The sequence below is a fragment of the Gracilinanus agilis genome, chromosome 5 (assembly GCF_016433145.1).
Source record: "Gracilinanus agilis isolate LMUSP501 chromosome 5, AgileGrace, whole genome shotgun sequence".
Classification (NCBI taxonomy): Eukaryota; Metazoa; Chordata; class Mammalia; order Didelphimorphia; family Didelphidae; genus Gracilinanus; species Gracilinanus agilis.
The window spans coordinates 216,169,234-216,192,162 of record NC_058134.1 but is presented as its reverse complement, the minus strand read 5'-3'; the positions used below and the strand labels follow the sequence as shown (position 1 = coordinate 216,192,162).

Here is a 22,929-nt window from a genome sequence, read left to right as displayed (position 1 = left end):
ATGACTCTTTCTGCAGGAGCCATATTTTTTCAGGCACTGTTACAGGAGCGCACTGTGAGCACTGTACGGCTCTCACAAAATTAAATTTTAAAAAAGGTGGCGTTTATGGCTCTCACGGCCAAAAAGGTTGCCGACCCCTGCTCTAGATGAAGGATTTCCAATCTGAACCTTGATCTAGTCATCTCAAACTTGAAATGACTAAAACTAAATGTCTTTTAACCAACTCCATTCCACCCCCAGCTATCCCTTTGGATTCTTTCAATTTTCAATTGCCAGTAATTTCTAGGCTTGAAGCTTCATGTTGTCTTGAACTTTTCCTTCTCATTTGCCCTCTGCACCTCTCATTAGCCTTCAAGTCCTATCAAAGCCTTTGAGACTAAACCTTAACACTCCCCACCTCTTCTTTCTGAATTCCTAACCTTGACTTGTGTGATATACTGCCCATCTTTAGATTTAATCACCAAAGGTGAAAATATCTCCATTTTGGGTGGTCTATAACCCATGTGTGCTATAGTAAAAAATCAGAATTTACTGACTGCCTCGTGGGCTGTCCTAAGAAAAGCATCTGTTGTGTTTGGACACGAAAACTAAGAGGAGGCCACAGGAAGTGACACAAAAGAGGCCCCTTTAAAAAGAGACCTCAGTCAGCTGGGCTCTCTCTTCTGGTTTGTGAACAGGACCTGAAGGAGCTCTTCTGGTTTGTGACCAGACTTCCACATGGTGAGTGTTAAGATTGAATCTTCCTGAACTTCTCTTAAAGAACTTCCTTTTCAAAGAGACTCTGTGACTGAAGCTTTTGCTTTATTTGCCTCTGGCCCTCTGAGGCTGAGGGTTCATTAGATCTACCTGGTTAACTAGGGGATTGGTGCAAATTACCTACTGTGTTAGATTCTTATTTCCTTATTTCTTCTTCCTCATCTCATTTGTAAATAAATTTCCATAAAAGTGTAATTTTAACTTGAGGTTACTCTTTAATTGGGGATTGATAATTGTTCAACCCCCTGGTGACCTAACCTTTTAATATATTCAACCCCACACCCCCTTTTCCCCCTTACACTTGGCCACCTGATCTGATTTCCTGCATTCTTAACAGCTTTCTATTTGGACCCTGACTCTGGCCTAGGGGCTCAACATAGAAAGTCCAAGCCCCTTCCTCTAAAACAGGGATCCTTCCTGTGGAATTGCTTGTCAGCTCTGGGAGTGGGGAAAGAAGAGGGGAGGGAGAGAAAATAAATCATGTAACCACAGAAAAATATTTTAAAATAAATTAAATTTTAAAAATAAATTTAAAAATAAATAAAACAGGGATCCTTCAACTTGCTTGTGTCATGGATCCCTTGGGCAGTCAGTCTGGTGAGCCTATGGAGTCCTTCTAAGAATCATGTGTGTTCTTGTGGCTTTGGTTGTCCTCATTCTTTCATAAGTATGAATGTGTTCCCTCAGATTCTTGGAGATCAAGGACAGTGAAACTCATTATACATAGATGCAGTGGGGCATAGTAGATTGAGTCAACTTGAGTTGAGCCAGGAAGTCCTGTTTGAATCCCACTCTGACATTACTCAAACTTATTTGACATACTAAAAATATGTCAAATCATTGTGAGCCTCTGTTTACCTACTTATAAAATGGGGATCATAATATTTTTAGGACCTATCCAGCAGGGTGGCTGTGAGGCTCAAATGAGATAATATGCATGAGGGTGATGTTTTAGAAACCTGAAAAGCCTCTACAAGTCATGGATCACTCAAGATGCTTTAAGTAGAACAATGAGCAAGAAATACTGGTGGGAAACCTGGGCAAATGATAGCTCTGCCATTTAATGGTTCTGTGGCCATGGGCAGGCCACTCCCCAACTTGGAGCTTCAGTTACTACATCTGTAAAATGGGATCACTGCTGCTGAGCTGCAGAGATCTGGGCAGTGGTGGGGCTAAAGCCAGTCAGGCATCTACACTGAGTTGGGCTCAATATGGCTGGGCATCCTCCCTAGGAGAATGTAAGCTTCTCAAGGTCAGAGACTGACTTCATTTTGTCTTTGATCCCCAGAACAGAGAACAGGCCTCATGTGAGGCAGAAGCTGGAGACATTTTATGTTGAATGGCTTTGCTTTAAATTTGACCACATATATGTATTTGCTGGAACAAATTTTGTGTTTAATAATCAGAAGAAATAATATTAATACTTTATACATTTAAAAACTTACATTCTGAATTTTACAGTTAGAATTTTCTAAATAATTCTCCAAAAAGCATCAGCCAGCCACCCCAAACTAGAGGGTTCATCCTTAATTCGCTGCCCTCCTCCCTTCCCCTAGTATAGCAATTTATAGGGTAGGTTTCTTTAAAAACCATTTAAAGCTGCTGGAAGCCAACCTTTAAGTAGAGGTTTGGTTTATTGTTGCTAATAATAACAATAAGGCTAAGCAGCCGCTCTCAAAGTCTCAATACAAAGAGTTTTCTCATAGGCCCAATGAGTCTCTCTGACTTAGAATTAACAAAACTTTTCTGTTTTGGGAAGTACAAGCAAAGGCTAAGGGAGAGAGAGAGTGATATGGGCCCATAAAAAACTGGGGCAGAGTACTCTGGGTTCATGTTAGTTCAGAGAATTTTGCAACACTTTGAAAAGATAATGGAGAGGAACAAGGTACTTAAAAGGAAAGGAATCATTTTTATCTCTTTTACCCACTTCCCATTAGTCAATACTGAATCATGTTAAAAAACAAACTCTGTTTTCATGTTCTGAATAGGTGTTTTCTTCAGTCTTTCTTCAGTCCTGATCGAGCCTGTTCTGCCCTCCAGTTCTGCACCAATTCTCCTCCTACTCCTTGGCATCCCCAATTCCTCCAGCTGTTATTGCGAAGGTGGCTTCATTTTCAGGCATGTCAGGGCTACCAAAACATAAGGATGAAAGCATGAAAGAAGCCCCAGCTTCAAACATGGGTTTAGATGTGGGAGGGAGAGAACATGGATCAAATAAAACCATTATTAAAAAGTATATTGACATGGAATCTAGAAAAAATGTAAATAACATTATTTAAAAGTAAAAACAAACAAACATGAGTTTGTGTCATCTCAACCCTCTGAGCACACAACATCAACCTGTGTGACTAGGGACATCCCCTAGAGGTGAAATCTGCTGTGGTCAGCTATTTGGATTTACAATCAAGAACCTATAAGCATGTGTCTGACCAACTTGACCAGATTTTCACTACTCCAAGTCAGGCTCAACATAATTTCCTCTGAAATTAAGTAGAGCTGGGGCATTGAGATGGCACAGCAGATAGAGCACCGGCTTCCAGCCAGGCCTGGAGTCAGGAGGTCCTGGGTTCAAATCTGACTTCAGACACTGTCTAGTTGGGCAACTCTAGTCAAGTCACTTGACTTCCATTGCCTAGCCCCTGCCTTTCTGTCTTAGAGTTGTTACCAAGACAGAAAGTAAGAGTTATAAAAAGAAAAAGAAATAGGACTCATTCTACACTGGTACAGAAAGTAGAAAGACAACATGGTGTGGTAGAAGAATTGGTACATTTAGGGTCGAGAGGTAGCTTCAAATCCCAGCTCCAACACTTACTAGCTATGTGACCTTGGGCAAATCATTAGTTTTTTGGAAGCCTAAGTTTTTTCTTGGGCACAGTCAGTACAAAAGCTCCATGGTTCGCCTACCTCTTGGGGTTATTTTGAGGGAAATGCTTTGTAAATGTTGAAAAGCCTGAAACATACAAATTTTGAGAGGAACTATAGTTATTCCGCTTGGTAGACTTAGGAGTGGTGGGTGGAAATCCTCAGGAGACAGATTTCAGATCAATATAACAAAGAGCCTCCTAACCACTAGTGTTATGCCAAAGTGGAAAAAATTGTCTTGGGAAGTGGGCAGCTGGGTGGTACAGTGGCTAGAGGGCCAGCACCACAGTCAGAAAGACTCATCTTCCTGACTTCAGATCTGGGCTCTGACACTAACTGTGTGACTGGGAGGCATGTCATTTAATCCAATTTGCCTCAGTTTTCTCATCTGTGAAATGAGTTGTAGAAGGAAATGCCAAATCACTCCAGGATCTTTGCCAAGAAAAATCCAAATAGGGTCACAAAGAGTCAGATTCGACAGAAAAACAACTGAAAAGTGTCTGCATAGACAGGATGAGTCCATGGTGGGATGCTGTGAGAGGGATGGGAGAAGGGAGAATATCTAAGATGATCCCTGATAACTCTGGGGTTCTGAGTCTTTCCTTCTCTGAGAAAAGCATCTATTGCACAGTCAAAAAGGCTTCATTCCTCAGTCTTGCTCTCATCAAAAATCATGGGAATCAGTAGGAATCCCACAATGTCCCAGTGCATCTAAGATCTTACTCTGGACGTGACTTCTAACAATGAAGAACCAAATCCACTCAGGCCTGCCCATCCTGGGCAATGCAGGCCACTGTCTATTTGCAATGTCCATCCCAAAGAAAGAGACAGGCAAATGGATGGATGGATGGACAGACAGGTTGGAAGGACAGACAGATAAGGATAAGGATATAAACTGATGGACAAACTCTATAGATTTCTATCCAACTGCACGCCATCTTTTGGACGGCAGTCATATTACTTCACTTTACCTCCCTCCATCTGGGTTTCCTCATCTGTAAAATGGGGACAGTAATAGCACCTATCTCACTGAGTTGCTTTGAGGATCAAATGATATAAAGTATGTAAAGTGCTTTGCAAGCCCTTAAAAGCTACTTACATGTAAGCTAGGTATTCTTATTTTTTTTTTAAACCCTTGCCTTCTGTTTTAGAATCAGTACTAGGTATCAGTTCCAAGGCAGAAGGATAAGCTGGGCAAATGGGGTTAAGTGACTTGCCCAGAGTCCTACAGCTAGGAAGAGTCTGAGGTCACATTTGAACCCAGGACCTCCTGCCTCCAGGACTGATTCTCTATCCACTGTGCTACCTAGCTGCTCCATATAATTGTTTTTCACCAAATCTATTTTTCTTTTACAGCAAGCTGGACCAGACCCTTTGGAGAGGTTGTTCCTTCCATCAAGAAGGCCCCACCTTGCTGAATCTCCTCCAGGAAGTGGCAAACATCATTGAGAATCCATCTCCCTGATTTATAACTCTCTTCAAATCATAAGGTGGCAGAGCAATTCTTGCTGTTATATCTTTCAGAGTGTCTTATGTGATTTTGACATATATGAGGAGAGATTTGAAAGTGAAATTCATCTCAGCAGGGCTACATTATCCTTTGCTGAATTAGCAAAACCAACAGGATCTCTTGGACCCCAAATCTCAGAGGGGTTGCTTGATCTTAGAGGGCTCAGATGAACAAGCATATATTGCAAAAGGCAAGTTTCAGGGCAGAAAGAATCCTCAGAGGTCAGCAGTCCAAGGCAACTAAACAGAACTCCCCTCTACAGTATCCCTGATAAGGGGTTATATAGCCTCTACCTAAAGATCTCCGGTTAGGATAAACTTACCAGCTCTGTTTTTTGGAAAATTCTCTTCACATTGGATAGAAAGCTGCCACTCTGTGGCTCTCCCTATTGTGCCTGGTTCTGTTCTCTAGGACCCAGCAAAACAAGTCTTACCCATCTTCTTCAGGACAGCCTTTCAGATGCTTGAAGGTGGTGATCAGGGCCTCCTTAAGTCTTTTTCTATCCCAGCCTCCTTCAACTAATCCTTACATAGCCATGGTCTCTGGTCCCCCTCCTCTGGACCTGCTCCAGCTTGTCGGGGCCCATTAAAGATCTCAGCAGCAACTTCACAGAAATCATCATAGTGACTCTGGAGAAGGCCAATAAGTCTTTGAATCCACTTAAGTGTATTCGCAGAAAATTATGAGGGAGCTCACAGGGCTCCATAAAATATAACATCTGCTTTCCTAAAGGAAAAGGCATGGGCTAGATGAAAACTGTAATCTTGTGAGGTAGGAGGCCAGCTAAATGAAAGAGCACCGTATCATTATTTAACATTTGCTAAGTGCCAAGAGTTTACAGAGACTATATTGAGGACTCATGGGATTTATTTTCAGCCTTGGTCCCCAGGTTAATATACTAATTCTCTTGGCAGAATAATTTTTGAAGAGGAAATCCTTTCCAAAGAGAGACCTTGCTCTCATCTATAGCCTAAATGATATCACCTTTTAGCAAGGGTAATTTTCTCTGTGACTTCCTCTCTATCTGTACAGTGGCTTAAAACAACAAAATAAGTTACCTGTCATAAATTTTGGCGATGCGAAGCTCTCCCCTTCCTTTCCGCAAGCTAATCCTGGTTGTTGAAGCATGAGCCAGGATGTGACCTCCAATGGGCTTTTTAGGGTCTGCCTGAAAACTAAATCAAACCAGAACATTTTAATTCATTCTTGTCCTGTTGTTTTCTGCTCCAGGGATGCAGAGCAGAGTCCTCAATCTCTTACAGGGAGGACCTATTTTTAAATCCCCATATTTGCTGTTCTTCTGGCCTGCCTGAAGTGGAAACCAGCCACCTAGTTCTCATAGGCCTAGTCCAGGAAAAACCTGAAGTTCACCCCAGAGAGTATAATGATCAAGAAATTCAAGGAGAGGATACATTAACTTAACAGAAAGTCAGCTAGAAGTCCACAGGCAATAGGAAAAGGGGTCACCATCAGCCAGCTTCCCAGCACTTCTACAGATGAACTGCCATCCTTTAAAAGCTCTAGGGTGGGACAGCACTCAGGCTGGAACAGACCAGATATCCAGGGGCTTCAAGATCCCTTTTCTGAAATAATAGAAAGGGCCTTGAAGATTAAGGAGACTCTAACACCAGGAAGTAGAGTTCAGTATAGAAATGTAAGGGATTCCAGGCTATCACCAAGAAAGACTGACCACTTCACCACAGAATGCATATAGCCTGACCCTAGCACAAGTCCCCAGGCCAGGAACTGAAAGTAGATGTAGATCTAAGAAAATCCTAACCAGTTACAAAAGTTATTGTAGATCTAGAGATCTCTCCCAAATAGGAAAGAGTAATTGCATAACAACTGTAAGCAGAAACACAGAAGGAAAATACATGGATTTTCCACAAGGACTACATGAATACTTAGTTGAAATAAAGCAAGTGATAAAACTGAAATCGAAGCTCAAGGCCAGTGTCCAATTCAAATAGAAACAGATCCCTGCCAGTTGCATACTGACTTAGAAAACCACAACTTGACATTATCTAAGGGTATTGTATTTTTACTTATTTTGTTAAACATTTCCCAATCATACTTTAATCTCACTCAGCCTCATTCCAGAATTTTGTTGCCATAGCCAAAAGAGGGAAGTTTTTCACTTCTACTCCAAAGGAAAAAATTGGAAGGAGAATAAATAGCTTAGAAGAGAAAGAAGTAAACCTTAGCCAAGAAATTGATTGTCTAAAAACTAGAACAGACAAGCAGCAATCAATGATTCCATGTGTCAACTTGAAATCTAGAGACCCCAAGTCTGCCCCTGTCCCCTGAGAATTCACCCTGAGGGAAGTCCCAGACTCAACCCTTTCAAACTGAACAATGGACTTTAAGGTACTGAAGGATCCCAGTTCAAGTGGGACCACAGACCTAAATAAAATGTTAAGTACCCTTTTGTCTTAATAGTTTCTCCCATTTTATCAAAGTCCTCTCTACCTTCTCTTTTTATATCCATTGTAAAGAATTAGCCTCTCCCTGATAATCCTGTCTTGGACTTCTCATTTCTTTGTAGCCATGGTAATGTCAATCAATCATACTTCCCTGTACTTAGTTCCCCACATGGTATATAAATTCTCCAGATTCTATTGTTCTTTGGAGAAATCATCTAGCATGGTGCATTCTCCCAGGGAAACGGTCCCCAGAGCCCCAGGGTGTTGACTCTGAGTAATTTTTGGTGCTTGGATATGTAATAGAGGCCGAAAGAGATAGGACCTATCTCTTTCCTGATTAAAGACTTGTTTTTTCTGACTACTTTAGTAGTTCTGTGTTATTTCCATAACACATAAGACAGCAAAAAACAAACAAACCATAAAGACTGAAAAAAAATGGAAGAAAATACAAGGGATCTGAAATAAAAAATAACTGACCTAGAAAACAGGTCAAGGAGAAATAATTTAAAGATTACTGGACTCCTTTGAAAACCATTTCAAAAAAAAAAATCTGGACACCCCATTTCAAAAAAAGTCTATATTTATTAGAGCAGAGGACAATGTGAAAATATAACCCACCCATCACCTCCTGAAAGGAATCATAAAATAAAAAGCCTGAGAAATGTTAACAGCCAAAATCTAGAGTTTTCACATCAAAGAACTGTCAATGTGGAACCTAAGAGAACTCTAAGTTTAGTTAATTTGAAAAATGGAGACCCCAAGATTGCCCTTTTGTCCTGTGAGAGTTTGCCTCTACAGAGTGTGAAAAGGGAATTACCCTCCCTTTGTTTTTTTTAATGTAATAAATCAGGGACTTTTCATGTAATCATTCAGGAACTTGACCATTGATGTGCAGTACAGACATACCTTCAGAGACAGGAAATTGATCCCACAGGCACTACCCCTCTGGGAGATGCTAGGCAAATTAAGGAACTATGATTGTTCCTCAGATGTGATGTGGGAGAGCTAGTAGGTGGAGAAAACAGCTTATAAAGGCTTGACCAGAGGTCTGAAGATACATTCTTGCATTGGTGACACTCTTGCTAGAGACACTACTGTGTTGGCAACTCTTGTTGAAGATACTCTCACAGATTTCTGACTGGAGATTGGACCCAAAGGAGCCTTTGTTGATGATGAGCTTCATTCCATTATAATGGCAATTAGAGTATTTAGCTAAACTGCTCTCTACCTCTTTCAATATTTCCCTCTCTTTACTATCACTACTTTGATGTAATAAAGCAACTAAAGCTACTAACAGCCTCATAATTTAATTTTGGTGATTACAAATTGATCTTTTAATTATTACAATTTGGTGACCTTTTAATTATCATAGGAGGCCACAGATTCTGCCAGTTTCAGACTGAATAATAGACTCTAAGGTAAATTATAATCCCAGTTAGGTGGGACTGAACAAATGCTAAGTATTCTTTTTATTTTAAGTAGTCTCCCCTGTTGTATCAGAGATCCTTCCCAAGAAGACCAACCCCTGGGCAGGAACCATCCTTTTACTGTCTACTGTAAGTAGTCCATTCCCTTACACCCTAGCTTCTGGCTATGGTTCCTTTCCCAAGCCTGTCAGTATAGTCTGAATACTCCCATTTCCTTGTAGCCATGGTAATGTCAATCAATCATATTTCCCTGTCCCTCAGTTCCCCAAAAGGCAGATTTCCCAAATTCTATGGTACTCTGGAGCTGTCAATCTAGTGCAATTGGCCTTCGTAGAGGTCAGAAGCCAGGGTAGTCAGAATCTCAGGGTTTATGGGTTTGTGGCACGCAACCTTGTGTGGAGGCCTAAGAGAAAATTTCTGAACCCCTCTCCTTACTTAAAGATGTAATTTTTTTTTTTTACTATTTAGCAGTTCTGTGTTTTTTCCAGTTTAACAGAACCATAACAGTCATTCAAGAAGAAGCAGTTCTAAAACTAAGGAATCATAGTCAAGATCACATAAGATGTAGAAGCTCTCCTACAAGTAAGAGGAGAGCTTGGAATACAATATTCCAAAAGGCAAAAGATATGAGCTTACGACCAAAAATAACTTACAATGACAAGCTGCATATTATTCCAGAGGGGAAAATGGACTTTTCATGCAACTGAGGATTTTTGAGCATTTCTGAAGAATATGCTTTGATCTTTGAAATGCAAAAACAAGAGTGAAGAAAAAACTAGAAAGGTGAATGTACAATTGAAAGGTGAATTGAACATTTAGAAGGGGTTATATGATATTACAGTGCTAACATTCTAATGAGGGAAGAAAAAAAAGTTTCTCTTCAAAACTTTTGGGCCTCATCATTCAGACCCTCAGCATTTCTAGATCTTATCTCTGCCCTATAGTATAACTGTCTCCCTGAAGTAGAGGAGGAACTCCCTGAGGGCAGGGACTTTCCTGTTTTTTCTCACTGTAAAACTCTATACTTGGGCCAATGTTTGGCACATAGCAGGCACTGAAAACATTCTTCTTCATTCATTTACTCACTCACTCCTCAAATACTCATAATGTAGTCTCTGACCTCATAATTCCAGAAACAGATTCCTCCAGTGGATAGAGTGCTGAGCCTGAAGTCAAAAAATCTCATCTCTCTGAGTTCAAATCTGGCCTCCTACACTTACTTCATTCAGCAAACATTTGTTAAGCTCCTATTTTCTATGCAAGGCACTGAGAATACAAAGATAAAAACAAAACTAGGCCCTGGGTCAAATCCAGTGCTCCCTCCATAATACTACACTTACTTGTTCAACATTTTTATTAATGACTCAGATAAAGGTAGAGATGGCCTGTTTATCAAATTTTGGAGAAATCCTTAAAGTAATAACAGAGACAAGATCCCAAATCTCAACAGACCCAAAGAAAGAGTTAACTCTAATAAAAGATAAACAGTGATAAATTGAAATTTCTGAGTGGAAAAATCAGTTGCACAAATAGAGCAAGGGGCAGAGTGACTGTTCTGGTTAGATGACAGTTCATGTGAAAAAACCTGAGTTTTAGTGGAGGTAAAGTTAGCATTGCATTAGGTTGCACGAAGAGATCAATGTGTGGAGACTGACTCAAGAGGTCAGATGCTGAAGACAGGGAGACCAATGAGAAGGTATGGCAATGAGACCATGTGAGAAGTGATGAGGGCCTGAACTAGGGTAGAGGCCATGTGAGTAGAAAGGAGACTCATGTGACAAATATTATGGAGATAAGAGTTGACAATCAGTCAGATGTGGGAAGTAGTCAAGTTAGAATAATTTGTTCCAACAGCCAAGAAGGTGTCTGAAGCAGGCACTGCAGAGGGCTTAGAGCTTGGGCAGACATCAGAGATTCCAAGGTCATCCAGTGAATCCTGGGCCACTGCTACATATCTTGACTTTTGTTCTGCCACTGGACTTTGATGACTCTAGAAGAGAGACTGAGGCCTCCAACTTCAGATAACTGTCTAACTTAAATGCAATTCACAAACAAGTCATCACCCCACAAAATCAGTGGTCCTCTTCAAAAATGAAGGACAAACAACAACTTCCACACAATGGCTGTAACAGCCCAGCTTCCTTCTTCAGTGATTCTGAGATGATAGGCCTGGATTAATAGGAGCTTTCAACCTAACAGGGATGTTAGAAGGAGGGCCAGATTTGATGGGGCTAGGGGGCGGGTGGTGATTGAGGGGAAAATAATGGGTTCTGTTTTAGAAATATCCAGTTTGAGATGACTACAGGATACCTAGTTGGAAATGTCCAATTGGCAATTGGTAGTGTCAAACTAGAACTCAGGGGAAAGACTGAAGATGGATCTAAAAATCTGGAAGGCATCTGTAGAGATGATCACTGAGCCCACAAGAGGTAATGAGCTCACAGAAAGAGAAAATGTAGAGACTTAGAGAAGAAGACCCAGGACAGAGACTTACATTTACATTGAAAAGGCAAGACTTGGATGATGATCTCACAAATGAGACTGGGAGAATGAGTAAGAGAACTAGCATCAGAGAAAACAGTGTTATGAAACATACAGAGAGAAGAGAGTATCTAGGGGGAAAGAGTAGTTGAAAATGCTAAATGCTATAGGGAGGCCCAGAAGGATGAGGATTACAAAAAGTCCAAGTATGGGTCACACATTATTGAAGAAAAACCATTAAAGCTGAATTTCAATCAGTCAAATGCTTTTTTTTTTAAACCCTTACCTTCCATCAGTATTGACTCCAATACACAGTATTGACTCAGTCAGTCAGTATTGACTCCAATACACAGTATTGGCTCCAAGGCAGAAGACTGGTAAGGGTAGGCAATGACTTGCCCAGGATCATACAGCTGAGAAGTGTCTGAGGCCAGATTTGAACCTAGGACCTCCCATCTCTAGGCCTGGTTCTCAATCCACTGAGCTACCCAGCTGCCCCCAGTCAAATGCTTTTTAAAAAAATAATTGGAAGATAATAAGAACTTTTATACACTTTTCTTTTCAATTATGGATGAACAAAGATGCAATCTTTTGTGGAATATCTTGTTTGAAAATCTGCTTCTTTCCTTCTCACACCTTTGACATGTATATTCATCATTTTCATAAATCATTTTTCAATGAGGTGAGAAAAGACATGTTTTCAGCTGATCTTAACTTATGTCCCATCAATCACCTTTTTTCAATAATAATACGATCCATGATTTTTTCCTTGTTTGGCATCTTCCTTTCTTTCAAATAGCTTAAGAATTTAAGATAAGAATATCTTAAAAATTTAGCCCTTAATGTTTACAAAACTGTTTTTACCTCCTACACATATGAGATCTGGTCTAGCAGCTCATTATTTTTTCTAGTTTGGGGTCATTTATGCTTCCTCATTGAACACAAATGGTGGTTCCATAGCTACTGAAGAAGACAATAATATGCTAGAGAAATGCTGAGTGACTCATCTCATTTTCATCTGGTTTTGCTTTCTTCTTTTTTGCATCTTTTAGGGTTCTTGGAATGATGTGATTTAACTAGGTCTGAATCAAAGGAGCTACTATGTCCTGCTTTATATAGTGCTACTGGCCCCATCTCTTGCATAAGATTTTGTAAGCTAATTTATGTCTTAATGCCATGTTTCTCTTGACTGCCATGCCTCTATGATTGGCAAAATATTGGTAGGCTGAGATGAATTCTGCATTCTTTTGTCCTCTTTGTTAGGATGATTACCTTGGTTAAGTTCCTTCCTTGTTCCATTTTCCAGCATAAATGGAAATAGGTCCAGGTGGCACTATTAGAATTCCACACTGTATAATCTTCTCATCTTCCTCTTTCTGTCCAATTTGGTAATGATTTTATTGTTGTTTTAACAAGTCTAATTATATATAGGTAGTTTCAGAAATGACTCAGTGTCCTGGATTTAGATCTATAAAGCGACCCTAGAGGTCATCGAGTTTTTAAAGTTGAAGAAATAGGGGCAGTTAGGTGGCCTAGTGGATAGAGCTCCAGGCTTGGAGTTGGGAGGACCTGGGTTCAAATTTGACCCCAGTTACTTCCTAGTTGTGTGACTCTGGGCCAGTCACTTAACCCCTATTGCCTAATCCTTGCCCTTCTGTCTTAGTTGTTACTAAAACAGAAATTAAAAGTTTAAAAAAATAATAATAACAATAAATAAAATTGAGGAAACTGAAGATTTAGCAAGGTTAAATGACTTGCCTAAGGTCACAGCTAATGAGGATCAGACTAGGGATTTGAATTCTTTCCAAGTCTAAGTCTAATACTCTATCCACTATACCCAGGGGCTATCTTTCCACTCTTCATTTTCTATCCATTAAGATATATAGTCAATTTAATTGGGGGGAGAGGGAAAAGGGCTGATGTTTCCTTTTTTGGCATATAATTTTTCTTGAAATTGTAACAATTTAACTCTGATTTTATTTTGTGAGGCTTCGGGTAGGTAGAACAAAGTTAAATGGAATTCTACTTGTTTTTTGGGTCCTTTACTTTTATTCCTCATCTAAGTGCTTAAAAGATGTTCTAGAAAGCCTCTTGCCTTTATGGCTCTCTCCATCTTCCCCCATTCCCTCTCCTTCTCTTTGGGTATGATGGCATAAAGGAAGAAGAAGGAAGGCTGAAAACTATTCAAGTTTGGTGAGCATCTTTACTTCCACCCAGTGGTTATAACAGCTTACCTCTCCTCTTACATCAAAGGGGCACAAAAGTTTACCCTTGAAAACAGATGGACTTTCCAGCATGAAACCCATGGTGCTTGATGTTTGCCACGCAAGAGACTGCCCCTGGTATAATGGGTGAATGACAACAATTTGTTCCAGGGGCCATGAAAGCAGCTAAAGCAGATGCTACGGAGCACTTAGAGCTTGGTCAGACATCCCAGATGCCATGGCCATCCATTGCATTCTGGGCCATGGACAGCCATTCTGATTTATTGTCCTCCCGCTGGACTTCGATGATTCTGGAAGAGTGAGGCCGCTGATTTTGTGCAACTCTCTCACTTAAATCCAATTCACACACAAGTCCAAAACATGGTCTTGTAGGGTCCTTGGTCCTCTTCAAAAGCAAAGGCTGAACAAGAGAACTGGGCTGAATAATCCATTATAGTATGATAAAGTCCAGGTCATACTCTGGGCACACGATTCCTTTACTTGGAGATATAGCCTCATTATAAGATTTACAGCTTGCAGACTGTCACCACCTATTTATGGGACTCCAAACATTATAAAGTGCCCAGTTGGCTCATAAACCAAAGACACATAGTCAGCGGGGATGTCACCCCAGCTTCTCTGCCCATCACACTATTTGCTCTGCAGAGGCATTGGGGCTTTCCCCACTGATGGGCCTTTGACCTTTTATCATGTACCCGGCACTACAATTCCAATGCTTTGTCTGGAAGCCCTGCCTGGCAGCCCCTGTTCCCTCGACTGGATCACCCAGGAGTTCCTGGACTCTGTAATTTTGTTCCTTTTTAATACGACATGCCATCAAGTATAATGCCGGGGAGAGAAGCCTCAATTATTGTCAGTGTGCCTGGGGCCTCATACCAATTACAGTGAGATTTCTCTGACAGGCCTGAGGCAAGCTGCAGCTTGAAGCTCCTCAGCCAGAGAAACAAAGAGGCTGCCTGGAGCGGATCTTTGCAAGCTATATTTGAAATCCTGTTAATATTTGAACTGTGCAGAATTTTCTTCTGTAGTGGTGGCAGCAGCCCTTGTGCCTTGGCCAAAGCTGTATTGAGTCTGTTTCATCATGATTTTATATATTTCAGAGTATACTAATTATAGAGAACATGGTTTTCTCATAACTCGGTAGGAGGGAAGAGACCTTATTTCTTTGAACATTCCACACGCTAGAAGTATTAGCCTTTGTGACCCTCGCTAGCCCGGTTCTTAGCTCCCTCCGGTGGAAAATTTCCTCCTCTTTCCATATCAGTTCACTATATCCCTTTGATTGGCCTTATTATTGTATATATTAGAAGCCACTAGTTCAAAATGTTTTTCTTGCTTTCTATTTGGCATAAATATGTAGACACCCATCTGCGTTTAATTGCACATGCACTTCCCTACACACACACACACACACACACACACACACACACACACACACACACACACATATCCAATTCTGGAGCCCCTAAGTAACTTGACTCATGCCCTCCAGCTTTCATCCCTGCCTCACTGGATAGCAACAGCCTGGGCCTGTTCACAGCTTCTCCCCAGTTCTGAATAAAGAGCCTCATGGCACTTTTCACTTAGACTGCTTTATTTGAACACAGCCCACTTCCTCCTCCTGAACCAATGAGTCATTTTCTCTTTTTAAAGCTAGCCTTAAGCTAAATAGAAATGGAAGGTTTTAAAATTAATCTCTGTGTGAAGTACTTGGTGCCTTGTGTATGAAGGAGCCTGATAAAACAAGGGAGATTGGCTTAACTCTTCAGAGAACAAAGATGAGGAAGCACTGTTGTAACTTCTGGCCTTCAGGGCAAGTGCTTGAGTTCTCTGGTGAGGTCTGCGGTCTTCAGCATCTCCCAAATGACCTAACTCATTCCCTGCTTTTCACTTCTTTAGTGGTTTTTTTGTTCTTCCATGAAAAGATAAGAGGGAGGCTAAGGCTGAATAGATATAAAGATCTGGGTTTTGAGTGGCCTCCAAATTCACTTGGAATTGGTGTGTCTTCCAGGAGTAAGGAGGTGGTGATCCTTCAGGGCTCACTGGACCACAATAGGATATTGTGATCAGCTCTGAACACCCACACTCGGAGGAGGGCCACCAGAATGGGCAAGGGCCTGGAGTCTGAGTCACAAAAGACTCAGCTGAAGGAACAGGGAAGAGAAGGCTCCAGGGGATAGGAGACCTACTTGCAAGTACTGGAAAAGCTGTCCCATTGGGGGAGTATGAAATTTGTTCTGTCTGTTCCCAGAGGACAGAACCAAGAACCAAAGGGAGATATTTGGTTTAAGCTTAATGGCAAGAAAAGCCTCTTAATAATGCAAGTTCTTCAAAAACAGAATGGAATGCCTCTAGAGGCAGTGGGTTCCTCTTCATGGAGGCTTTATGTGAAGGCTGAATGACCACTGGTTGGAGGTGGGATTCTATACCAGGCATTGGTTGGACTAGAGGGCCAACTCTGAAATTCTGCAAAAAGACTTTTACAATCACTATGAGAGTGCCTTAGCTGTACAAGAGAACTTCACATTGAGGTCCATTGACCAGCACGAGGTGTAATAGTGTTCTTTATGGCTGGTGTAGAAGGCAGCCTCAAGAAAGACTGACACACACAAGAAAGGACAAAAAGGATGACTTCAGAGAAACCAGAGTAGATTTGTCTGGACTGATGCAAGGCCCAGTGAGTAGAATGGGAACAATGTATTCAGTAACAACAACATTGTAAAGAAAAGCAACTTGGTGTCGACATGGAATCTAGAAGCTCCCAAACTTGTAGTCTAGTAAGATTTAATGATCCCAGTTTACTTAACTTAAGGGTGAAAGCTCCAGGTTTGACCTTGTCACAGGAGAGTTTCTACCTGAGGGAAAGTCCAACTTCACTAGTCTCAGACTAACAATAGACCTTAAAGAAGTTTAAGTTGGGACTGCTAATCCCAACAGGTATTAAGAATGGTTTCTCCCAGTAGATTAAAGTCTTTCACCAAGGTGGCCCAGACCTAGGCTGCATCTTTCCCTTTTGTGTCTATTGTAAAGCATCAACCCCTCACAGTTATTTCTGCCTGGAATTCCTCATTTTCCAGTTACCATGGTAAAGCTAATCAACTATCCCATTTCCCCCCTCAAAAGGTATTTAAGCTTCCCAACTTTAATGGCTCCTGGGAGTTGTCTATCTAGTATGGTTGGCTCTGGGGGGGAGGGGGTCAATGACCAGAGCAACCAGAGTTCAATCCTCTGACTCTGTGTGGAGGCACTGTACCCCTTTCCTTAATTAAAGAGTGTTTTTTTTTCCTGACTATTTAATAGCTCTGTGTTGGTTTTTTTCCTAGTTAATATTGGAAAGTCTCAAGAATTATGGTCAATGCCACTATGGATGAAGAGACATGTTTCACCTCCTGGACTAAATAGGACCTATATTTCTGGATGGGGCCACCATGTGGATTTGTTCTGCTTAATTAGAATTATTTGTTACTAAGATTATATTTTCTTTGTATTTGGGGAGGGGATTTAGGAGGGAAAGAGAGCTTGTGATTGATAGGGTCAATAAAAATGAAGAAAATAAAGAGGGGCATTAAAGCATTTTTAAAAACACACAAGAGAACTGGAAGTTCAGAAAGAACCCAGACTAGCAAGACTAGCTTTGAAAGGAACATACTTTGAAAAATGTGAGATTTATGTTTTCATATATAACCATGTTCTTTCTGGTCTATTTTATATATGAATATTTCCTTTCTTCTTTTGGTATTCATTAAATTCAGATTTTTAAATACTTTCTTTGAAAGACTGACCCATTTTTGTACATTTTATGGATTCACAAAACCATATCCTTTGGATCTCCATGTCCTTTGAATATATCATTTCTTCAGATGCTTGCTGGTTTATTTCTTTAGCTTTGAAATACTGTCACTATATGACAATGAGCTATATAGAATGCTCATTAAGATATCTATGTGAGAAATAACCAGGCAGTTGTGTGAATGGAATTAGCTCACCCTCATTCATTTGTTCAGACTCTAGCCACCAGGAATAATATTACCCCATCCAACTTAGAATTAAGTGGGGAGGGGGAGGTCTGTTACCTACACGTGACAGTAAGTGACAAATCAAAAACAAGGGACTGCCCTTTGGCCAGTCCAAAACAGTATCAAGGCTGCCATTTGCCCACTTGAAATTGGAGATGGATGCAGGAAGTGATAAAAGATGCTATCTTTTAAATATGATGGTAACTTCCTGTGAGGGGCTTCTGGTGCTTTGAACTTGGTGTTGAAGGATCTCTGGTGAGACCTCAGACTGCTTCCCTTGAATTGTCATGTAGGTAAGTTAAGCTGACTCTCTTTCTCTTCCCTTGGCGTTTCTGGAGGCTCTAGCCTTAAGGAGGCCTCTCTTCTTGGAGGAGGCCTTGTGGCTAGAAGCCTTGTTTAATTAACCTCTGTGCCCCTCTGCTGGGGCCTCTAAATTCTTACCTGGTTCCTGCCTCTGGTCAGGGCCAGAGTTTCTTTCTCTCAATTTCCCTACCTTCAACCTTCCTAATTGTAAATAAACCACCATAAAAATCATCCTGACTTGGGTCTATTTTATTTTGAAATCGAGCTAATTGATTTCTGGCAACCATACCTTAAATATCTAGTCTCCTCTCTTACACAGCTCAGTGGATAGGGAGCTGGACCTGGAGACAGGAGGTCCTGGGTTCCTCAGACACTCCCCTGTGCAACCTTGGACAAGTCACTTAACAAATGCCTAGCACTTACAATTTTTCTATGAACAGATACTTAGTATTGATTCTAAACCAGAAGGTAAGGATTAAAAAAAATGTCTATTTAAAATCAGGAAGGTTTCAGGATTTTTGTCAATTCCCTTTATGAGAAATTCTATTAACTAAAACAGATGAAATCTCCCCACCCCACCAACCCATAACATGGAAAGAGAGGCAAAGAGAGGTTGGTGATTCTCCCAAGGTCTCATAGTATCTGAGAAGCAATCCTTGAATTCAGCTCTTTCTGCCTCCAAGCCCACTGCTCTCACCAGTATGCTCTCACCAGTACACCATTCTCCACATAATTAGGACACAGAATGTTTGACTCCCAACATGGGCACCTGGACTCATGATGCTCCTCTGCTTATTCCTGCCTTCATGTAAAGAAAGGCAGCACTAAGTAGTGGCTAGAGGGAAGACTCAGGCTTGAATTTTGCCTCAGACACTTAACAGCAGTGCTAAGCACACTGTCTGGCACATAGTAAATGATTAATAAATGTTTTTTGACTGACCACATGATTATAAGCATGTCACTGTGTCACTGAACTTTCTACATCTGTAAAATAGAGGTGATAAGAACATCCATTTCAGAGTGGTTATAGGGATCAAATGAGATATGAAGCTCTTTGACAGCTTCAAAGATCCACAGAGATGTGAGCTATTCTTCACTGGGGACCATTCATTGGCCCCCAGTAGTTCTGAATTCAAACTGAACCATTGGTAGTCCCACTATGTACATGATCCTTGGGCACTAGAAGGCTCTTCCAGGGGAGGATAAGCATTAGAGAAGGGGACTTGTCACCTTTTCTTTGTCCTGGGGCCTACTGAGGACTAAGGCCTTTTATAGTGATAAAAATTTTTTTAACTCCTTACCTTTTGTCTTTGAATCAAATACTGTATATTGGCTCTAGGTAATGAGGGTTAAGTGACTTGGCCAGCATCATACAACTAGAAGAGTCTGAGGACAGATGTGAACCCAGAACCTTCCATCTCCAGGCCTGGAACCAGGTTCAGAATTATTGCTCCAGAAACAATCTGCCAGGGCAAACCTGGTGAGGAAATGACCTGAAGACCAGCCAGCCTGGAAAAGGGCTGAGAGGCCTAGCAGTGGGCCAGCAGGTAGAAAATGAACTCCCCCAGACCTTCTAAAAAGTGAGGGAGAGGCTTCCCACAGCAGGGATCCCACCAATAAAATCCCAGCTCCTTGGAGGAAAGTGGTCAGCCTTGCTGTTCCTCCTTCTACCCACTAACTTTCCCGATATAAACACCAGAGGAAGAGGAGGACCAAGGAATAGAGCTTACGTCATAGTTGCTCCAGGATCAGCCGTCATCTGATTGGTCACAAACACGGCCACATTGTACTCTGCAGGAAGAAACAAAAATAAAAACCTAAGGAAAGGGGCCATGGCCAAGGATCACTGGAGTTTCTCTTTTCAGGGTTTAGAACTGCTGTTTTTTGAGCAAGAAACCTAAGCATCAGCACTTGTCCTGCCTCTCTGTGGACATGAGATCTGTGTTCAAAGTCTTTATTCATAAATGCATCTTTGGGTGGCCATTTGCATCCTCAGTATTTATTTTTTCATTGTTGTTGTTTTTTTAAAATTTAAAAACCCCTTACTTTCCATTTTAGAATCAATACTGCGTATTGGTTTCAATGCAAAAGAGGTAACCCCCTCTGTGTTTATTTAAAAAAAGGTACTGGACTCCTACGGAGGAAATCTGCCTAATTAGACTCCAGAGAAACTGGAGGGCATGAGCCCCTCTGGGCATCCAAAGCCAGGGAATCTGAGAGGTTAGGGACAGTGGCATCATTTCTCTGGGTTTAGGTTCTTACTCAGCCTATAAGAATGTCCCTGGTAAACATAGAGGCATGATCCTCTATGTTTTTATGGGGAAATATTAACAGGGCAGAACCTGCCATCAGGAGGGGCTTCAATTCAAATCCCGCTTTGTACACTTCTTAGCTTAATTTCTCCTAGCTCATATTTCCCCATTTACAAAAAAAAAAAAAAAAAAAAAAAAAAAAAAAAAATCTAACTACCTGACAAAGTAATTTTCAAGCTTTAAGCACAATATCCAGGTAAGCTATTATTGCTTTGCTATTCTGGCAAGACACAGATTTAGAGTTTAGAATAATTAAGGCAGTAAAACCAACACATGGAAAGGACTTTGTGAGCCAACATTAGCTGTCATGATACGTATGGCCCAGTGGATCCTCTGACTTTATAGAAAAGAAACCAGGGCCCAGAGATGGGGAATGAATTGACACCCCCCCCCCTTGGCCTAAAGGATTGCCCACCTTCTGATATCTTCTGAAGTCGAGATAACATCTGGGCCAGTTTCTGTTGTCTCTCAGCTAATTCCCCCCGGCCACTGAAATCCACACGGAAGAGTGCCATGATTGAATCGATGATCTACAGGATTGGGGTAGACAGTGAAAGAATAAGCAGAAAAGGAGGAATGAGTTCCTGGGATGAGGGCCCCTGGCCAGTTCCAGGGAAAGGCTTCCAGAGCAATCAGTACCAGAAGTTTGAAGACACCAGCTTCCTCATGGAACTTGGCGGCCACATAGTCAAGCAGCTCCATCTGATGCTCACCTAGTGACAAAGACACGGAGGGAATGTCTCAGAATTTAGGAGCAGCCATCAAGGACGGGTGAGTTGGACCCACTCTGGGAACCTGGAGTACCTCAACCTCTGCATTGGCAATAGAGGCCACAGAAGTCACATTTTTCAAAAAGAAAGTCGAGAACACTTACTGCTTCAAGGGGCAGAAACCATTTGGGGACCTTTTAATATCTGAAATTAAAATTCTGGACCTGGCCAGAAGAACATGGGGGAAAGGACAACCAGCCTAACAGCTATGTCAGCCTGTAGAGCCAATTCAAAGTATCTCTCAATTCACAAGCTTTTTTAAATCTTTATTTATCTATTTTTTAAAAACTCTTACCTTCCATCTTGGAGTTAATACTGTGTATTGGCTCCAAGGCAGAAGAGTGGTAAGGGCTAGGCAATGGGGGTCAAGTGACTTGCCCAGGGTCACACAGCTAGGAAGTGTCTGAGGCCAGATTTGAATCTAGGACCTCCCATCTCTAGGCCTGGCTCTCAATCCACTGAGCTACCCAGCTGCCCCCAATTCATTTAAAGCTCCTACTATGTGCTAAGTACAAGAAAGGACAATGATTCCCATTTCACAGAGGAGAAAACTGAGACTCAAAGAGAGGCACCTAAGTGGTCTCAACCTTCCCAAGGCCAGAGTTCTCTTTGCTGCATCAACTCATGGAGTGAATAAGTGCTGCCAAATTTGGAATAACAATAGCTTACATCTCTTGGGGTGGGGGGGCCGGGAAGAGGCAGCCTGCCTGGAAGTGTGATGTTAAGGTCACTTATTAATTTTTTTTTTGTAAACCCTTACCTTCTGTCTTGGAGTCAATACCATGTATTGGCTCTAAGGCAGAAGAGTGGTAAGGGTAGGCAATGGGGGTCAAGTGACTTGCCCAGGGTTACACAGCTGGGAAGTGTCTGAGGTCAGATTTGAACCTAGGACCTCCTGTCTCTAGGCCCGGTTCTCAATCCACTGAGCTACCCAGCTGCCCCCAAGGTCACCTATTCTTGATGAAATCTCAGAATTGCAGGGTTGGAAGGGGGCTCCACCCATATCATCTGGTCTCACTCATCCCAGAAGAAGAATTCCTGCTAGTATTGGGGTTCTAGTCTAGTGAACTTGGGGCCTGTGAGCTTATCTGGTTTTTGAACAGATTCTGATGGCTGAATTTTAATCCAGGGTATCCAAAAGGTCTTGGGCCATTTTGGCTATTAAAGGAGTCCAATTGGCCTCCTTCACATTTCATTTTGCCCCCATGCTTCACCAGACTGACAGAAGGTCAAGAACCCTTGTTCTGTGGGATCCTTACAAGCAGACATTCCATCTTTGCATTAAGACTGGTGAGGCCAACTTAGGGCAAGTCATTCTACTTGGGGCCAGCTCTAAATGTATGGAGGTTTTCCCTTCAAACTGTCTTTGGGCCACTTCCCCTTCTGGCTCTAGCTCTGTTCCCAAGGGACAAGCAGAACATTGTTATCTAGTCTCCTTCTGATCACTCTGGAGGGAGCGAATACAGGTGTTACTGTTCACCTACAGATGAAGACATGGCAGCCCAGAGAGCGTGACTGCTTTACCCAAAGCTACACCGCTCAGGCCCTGGGAAGATAAGGCTCTTACTGGTATAAGCACGGGCATAGAGTACGTTGTCCAGAACAGCACTGTGGTCTACATTAAAGCGGTCAGCAATGTCTCGAAGACGATCCGGACGGCTACCCCAGGTCAGAATTAAGGAGCCAGGAAATCAAGACAAAGTGAGGCAGAAAGAAAATCTAAGTGGATCAGAGAAGCATCAGAGTGAAATCCAGAGAGATGGTTCCTCAGTGCAAGAAGCAGGAGGTACCCCTTTATCCAAGAGCCTGTCCAAGGACACAGCTATGGGTTAGAGAAAGGATTT

The 22,929-nt window shown here is 41.7% G+C and overlaps 1 protein-coding gene across 1 annotated transcript in view; it reads right to left on the bottom strand.

Moving 5' to 3' along the window:
* Positions 1 to 2,644: 2,644 nt before the first annotated feature.
* DMC1 (DNA meiotic recombinase 1) overlaps positions 2,645 to 22,929 on the bottom strand; it is a 44,721-nt gene continuing 24,436 nt past the window's right edge. The window contains exons 9-14 of the mRNA XM_044678260.1: positions 22,653 to 22,744; positions 20,955 to 21,028; positions 20,731 to 20,845; positions 19,734 to 19,794; positions 6,187 to 6,303; positions 2,645 to 2,885 (exon numbers count right to left, since the gene is read on the bottom strand). Coding sequence (XP_044534195.1) covers positions 2,816 to 2,885; positions 6,187 to 6,303; positions 19,734 to 19,794; positions 20,731 to 20,845; positions 20,955 to 21,028; positions 22,653 to 22,744 — 529 coding nt within the window. The 3' untranslated portion in view covers positions 2,645 to 2,815. The remainder of the gene's footprint in view (positions 2,886 to 6,186; positions 6,304 to 19,733; positions 19,795 to 20,730; positions 20,846 to 20,954; positions 21,029 to 22,652; positions 22,745 to 22,929) is intronic.